The sequence below is a fragment of the Dendrobium catenatum genome, unplaced genomic scaffold (genome assembly GCF_001605985.2).
Source record: "Dendrobium catenatum unplaced genomic scaffold, ASM160598v2 fragScaff_scaffold_1386, whole genome shotgun sequence".
In the NCBI taxonomy this organism is placed as follows: domain Eukaryota; kingdom Viridiplantae; phylum Streptophyta; class Magnoliopsida; order Asparagales; family Orchidaceae; genus Dendrobium; species Dendrobium catenatum.
In genome coordinates, this window is record NW_021319848.1 from 49,530 (window position 1) to 56,117 (window position 6,588).

The 6,588-nt window shown below is 38.3% G+C and overlaps 1 protein-coding gene across 1 annotated transcript; it reads right to left on the reverse strand.

Annotated features, from left to right (window-relative positions):
* Positions 1 to 3,688: 3,688 nt before the first annotated feature.
* Positions 3,689 to 4,225, reverse strand: LOC110109880. The gene has a single exon (XM_020841088.1). The coding sequence runs from the start codon at positions 4,223 to 4,225 to the stop codon at positions 3,689 to 3,691; it is 537 nt and encodes a 178-aa protein (XP_020696747.1).
* Between the last annotated feature and the right edge of the window lie 2,363 nt (positions 4,226 to 6,588).

Sequence of the window (6,588 nt, forward strand, 5' to 3'; positions counted from 1 at the left end):
TGCATAGTTCTATCTATCATTTTCTTCTGGATCATCTGGCCAAAGAATCACCTGGTTTAAGGCTTCGAAGACATCCAAAACCATGGAAAATCTAACATTGTCTGAGCTTGAATTGTAGAAACTGTTTTTAACAGTATGCTCCATGTATATTACATTTGGTTTATATTATGCTACTAAAGGACTTCCCTTGGGTCCAGTTTTTAGCAAGTTTAATTCATTACAGATGATAAACAAGAAAACATTTTTTGCAAAGATCGAGTACTCATCTTTGGAGTTGGCCACCAAAAAATTTAGTGAGAATAATATTTTGGAAGAATGGAGGCTTGGCCATATTTATCAATCTTGTTTTGATGGAGTTCTTGCAGTAGTAATGAAGTTAGATGGCTGTGGGAAGGACTATATATAAGCTTTTTCTGTACTCTGATGGAGTGCTTTAGCTGAACAAGTTACTGTTGCATGAGTACCCAAAGCTTAAGCTTACTCTAGAAAGAAAGGTGAGTTTTATAAATTAGATCATTTGGTTACTTTTTGTACTTAAAATTCTTTAATTTATATTGTTTTGTAACATGAGTTTTACTTGATATCTATTACTTTTTTCCTTTTGGTACTAAAGACTCACCCGCATCATCAAATGGGACAAAGTAAAGGCCCTAGAGTTCTTGTTGGAGTCTCTTGGTATGTAATAGTCTTGTCTTAAAGACATATTACATCTAGGGCTGTCAAAATCGGGTCACAGGTCTAATATGGAACTGACTCGACACTAGTTGACCCGACCTGAACCTAATTGATGTAAGCAACTAAGACTAAAAACCAAACAAAGGAAAATACTAAGGAAAGTAGAACCTGACTCAATTCAACACTTAGTAAGCCAGCACCAAACGAACTTGAAAACAAACAGAAGTTAAACACTAAGAAAATTAAAAATAGTAAAAACTATCCTCAGAACAACCAATTAGTGGTCACCTCTCATGCATCGAAAATAGTAGGTAAAATGATTAGTGTTCAAAGCATGCAAACTAGAGGTTCACCACAGCAACTTTGGGCCAACGTCCACCACAAACTCCTCCGGCAAAAGCTAACAAACCGGCCAACCAACACCTTTAAAAGCTTTAGAAGAAAGATACAAATGGGGTGGACACTTGCGTAGATAAGAAATAGATTAGAAGTCCGAGATGAAATTATGTAGAGGAGAAGAGAAATGGGAACATGGCTCGGAAAAAACTCTCAAGTTTTAGTGTTTATCACTCATCAAAAATCAGCAACCAAATGTCACAAAGCAGCCCTTATTTATAAGTGAAGAAAGGGAGCCAAACAGCCGCCCACTCAAGCGAACCAGAAAAGAGAAGAAAAAGACAACATTTAAATTACGTTGGAGCATAGAAGACAAAAGCATCTAGCTTTAAATACTTACAGGAACCACAACAGCAGCTAAGGACCTAAACAGGCCAACCACGGGAAAGCAAGGGACTGAAAAGGCACAACCAAAAAAACCTGGGACATGAACAGGCAGAACCACGGACCCGAACAAGCAACTAGCTGCTGGCTAGAGCAATGAACTCCAAATCCTTATTTTCCCCAACACCAATCAACAACTCCTAAATAATGGGCCAAGCCCATTAAGCTAAAATCAGCCCACCAATTAAATACCCAATGATCTTGACTCAAACCCAAATCAGCCCAAATGTCTTGGCACCAAAGAAACTAGTATACCAAAGGAATAGCATGTCCAAGAGCACCACCTGTACATGATCATTAGTTTCCTTCCATCATATGGTAGAAAAAAAAAATATATAATTCATATTACAATAAAGTTCAAATTAAAATTAAAATGAAATTAGCATGCATTACTAACCCGTCCTTTAAAACGAATCACTTTCTCGGACCCGAACCCGACTTGTTTCAGACCCAGGTCAACCCGACACGACCGCCAACCCGTCTTCATCTTTACTTTCTGTCACGATCCAACCCGACCGAGACGGATCCCGCTCGCATCGGGCCGCGACGGAGCCAACAAATCCAGGATATGGCTTTGGAATTTGCTTCAAAATTTTCTTCCAAACATAACATAGACAGAAAAATACAGAGCTACTAAAAATATCCAAATGCAGCGCAGTTCATCTATCTTTTCTTTCACCAAAATAATCATACACAGATACAGTACATGTCTTACGGACAGAAAGAACATAACAGAAAAGTCATAACTGTACAAAAATTAAAAGTACAAAATACCTAATCACAGATCAGACTCTGGACTGCTAATCAACGACTTCCTTTCCTTTCCTAGAACCTGAAAACCACATAGAAAACAAGAGGACAGCTCAGTAAGACATCAATCACCAATCAAAATCATCAGAAACTTACAATAGAAATCGTATCAGTACGGAATTCGATCAATCGCACAGAAATCATGCAATAGACAGAACATATACTTAATCAATTAGAAATTAGCTTACGGATACAGAAAACTGAAATCATTTCGAATCAGAGTTCAGATAAATTCATATTCATATCAGATAATTCAAACCAGATAATTCATAAAATATATCAGATAAGTCACAGAACAGATTATCAACTATCAAACAATAGATTTCAGATAACATCAGATTTTAGATATCCCTGACACAAACAGAATCTCAACGGATTCTGACCATTTATGTCTCCCGTTGTGCTTATAGCACCAGAACAGAACAGAACAGATATTAGAGGTTCCGAAACATAACTTATTTTCAGATTTCATAGCTCGTTTCAGAATTCAAAATTTCCTGACCCAGACAACGGAATCACATGGGATTCCGGCCCCTTATAACTCCCTTTCGATAGCATACAAATAATCAATTCATTCAATCATCTCATTTCAGAAGATTCAGAAATCGTACGAAAATTCAGCGGCATAACGGCAGTATACGAAATTTACACAATTCACAGATTCAGAAATTTACCAAATAACCACAGAACATTCATAACAACATTATAATTTTTATTGTACTGACAAAATATTTTTCAACATCCCGATAATTTTCAGGTTACTTAAAACACCGCAGAATTTAAAATATTCGGTAAAAATCTTTCAGAAAATACTCAAAATATGCATATTTATCATCTCAAAGATATACCAAAAGTTACGTGGTAAAATTTTTGTCAAAAGAAAATAATACCCGAAATTTGCTAACGGAAACAAAATTCAAAACAGAAAACTCGTCAAAATCCTCGTTTCTGAAAATTAAGAAAGGTGGAATGTGCCTTATCTCGAGTCGGTCAACTTCTTTAACTACAGCAACGGACGAAAATGGACCGGAGTCGCCCAAAAATCATTTTTTCTTCTTTTTCCTTCGATTTTCTCTCTCATGGGCTTTTCTCTCTCTTCAAAATATCTCATTTCTATATATATCCAGACGGATCGTCCCGGACGGTCGCAACTTTGTCCCGGGACGATTCGGCTCTGGACGAATTTCGTCCAGACGAGATTAATTAACGTCCCTGGACGACTTGGCTTTGTAAAATTTTCATCCAGACGATCCAAATTTCGTCCAGACAAACCATGCAGCCAGAAACATTTCCCGCACAACCTGTACCGATCGTCCTGGGACGATCCAACTTTGTCCCGGACGATATTAGGAGAAAAATGATCTTTACAATCTCCCCAACTTCAGAAAAATGTTTTTCTCTACATTGCCAAACCAAAACTCAGTCAAAACAGATATGGATACGACTGCCTCATATCCGACTCCTCCCAAGTCGCTTCTCGTGCTGTTCGGTGCTTCCACTGAACTTTAACCATAGGAATCTGTTTACTTCTTAACTTACGAACATCGTAGGCCAAAATTTTTTCAGGTTCTTCTTTGTACTGCAGATTCTCCTGAATCTCAACCTCATCAGCAGACAACTTCTTGTCAGAATCAGATATCCATTTTCTCAAAGAGGATACGTGAAAAACATTGTGCACATCAGATATCTGATCAGATAGTAACAGTATGTAAGCAGATTTATCAATCCTTTCAAGGATTTCAAAAGGTCCAACATACCTTGGATTGAGCTTACTCACTCTTCCAAATCTGCTGACTCCTTTCATCGGATTGATTTTGACATACACAAAGTCACCAACTTGAAATTTCACAAATCTGTGCTTCTGATTGTAATACTTCTGTTGTCTATCTTGTGCAGCTTTCAATATTTCTTTAATCAAGTTGATTTTCATAACAGTTTCATCCACAAATGTAGCACTCATTTCTTGTCTATCTCATACCTTAGTCAGAGTCAAATGAGTTCTACACTTTCGTCCATACAAAGCTTCATAAGGTGTCATACCAATATTAGACTGAAAATTGTTATTATAAGCAAATTCAATCAAAGGAATATGATCTTCTCAGCTTTCGCCAAAATTCAAAACACATAATCTCAGAAGATCTTCCAGTACTTGGATAGTCCTCTCAGACTGTCCGTCAGTCTGCGGATGAAATGCCATATTGAAATGTAACTTCGTACCCAATCCTTGCTGAATACTCTTTCAAAGTCTGGAAGTAAACCGTCCATCTCGATCAGATACAATCACTTTAGGCACACCATGTAATCTGACAATCTCGTTTGCCTGATCGGAAGAAAGTGTGCAGACTTCGTCAATCGATCCACAATCACCCAGATGGCATCATGTTCTTGCCTAGATCGAGGGAAACCCATAGCAAAGTCCATCGTTACCTCCTCCCATTTCCACTCAGGAATAGGCAATGACTGCAAAAGACCTCTTGGTCGCTGATGATCTGCCTTCACTAACTAGCAGACTTCGCATTTCGAAACAAAATCTACTACATCCTTTTTCATTCCAGGCCACCAGAACAAACTCTTCATGTCTTCGTACATCTTACCATTCCCGGATGTATCGTATAGCCTGAATGGTGAGATTCATACATAATATTTTTCCTTAAATCTCCAAACACAGGAATCCACAGTCTATTCTTGCAGAAAATAACACCAGAATTAGAAACTCGATGTTCAGGCTTCTTACCAGATTCAATCTGAGCAATCAACTTCAAATAGTCAGAATCCGACTTCTGAGCTTCCTGAATCATGTCTTTCAGTAAAGACTGGATGTTCATCTGAGTCAAAATACCAGAATCCGGACCAGTAGAGGAAATCACCTCTAACTGTAATCTTTCTATGTCTCGTATCAGATACTCATCAGAAGTAAGGTGAATATCTGATAATCTAGAAGACTTCCTGCTCAAAGCATCTGCTACCACATTAGCCTTACCAGGCTGATACTGAATCGTCAGGTCATAGTCTTTGATCAACTCAAGCCACCTTCTTTGCCTCAAATTCAGATTCTTCTGAGTAAATATGTACTTCAAACTCTTGTGGTCTATAAAGATCTAACATCTGACGCCATACAAGTAGTGACGCCAAATCTTCAAAGCAAACACAACTGCAGCCAACTCCAAATCATGCGTCGGGTAATTTTTTTCATGTGATTTCAACTGTCTCGAAGCATAAGCAATTACTCTATCATGCTGCATCAGAACACGGCCCAAACCTTTCAGTGAAGCATCACTGAACACTTGAAATCCTTCCGTACCTAACAGAAGTGCTAACACTAGAGCTGAAATCAAACAATCCTTCAACTTCTGAAAACTAGCCTCACACTCCAATGTCCAAACAAAAGCTACTGACTTCTGAGTCAGTATCGTCAGAGGCATAGAAATCTGAGAAAATCCCTTCACAAATTTTCTATAATATCCAGCCATGCCTAAGAAACTACGTACCTCAAATACCGTAGTACGCCTTGGCCAATCAGCAACAGCTTGAATCTTCTGGGGATCAATAGAAATATCTTCACCACTCACCATATGCCCCAGAAAAGAAATGCTCTTCAGTCAGAATTCACACTTGAAAAATTTAGCATATAGCTTATGCTACCTCAAAGTCTCCAGCACAATGCTCAAGTGTTTGGCATGATCATCTTTAGAAGCAGAATACACCAAAATATCATCTATGAAGACGATCACAAACTGATCTAGGTACTCTTTGAAGACTCTGTTCATCAAATCCATGAAAATAGCTGGTGCATTGGTTACCTCAAAAGGCATAACCAAAAACTCGTAGTGCCCGTACCGAGTACTGAAAGCTGTTTTCAACACATCAGCTTCCTTCACCTTCACCTGATAATATCCAGATCTCAAATCAATCTTTGAAAATACATAAGAGCTAGAAAGCTGATCAAACAAGTCATCAATCCGTGGTAACGGATATTTGTTCTTGATCGTAACCTTATTCAAATCTCTATAATCCACACACATACGGAGTGTTCCGTTCTTCTTCTTCACAAATAATACGGGTGCTCCCCAAGGAGAAACACTATGACGAACAAATCCTCTATCCATCAATTCCTGAAGCTGAACTTTCAACTCAGAAAGTTCCTTAGGTGTCATAATGTACGGAGCTTTCGATATCGGAGCTGTACTCGGAAAAATATCAAAAGAGAACTCAACATCTCTATCCGGAGGTAAACCAACCAACTCTTCAGGAAAGACATCAGAAAACTCCCGTACAACCGGTATATCAGAAATAGAAGTGGGTTCTAGGTTCAGATCCCGTACA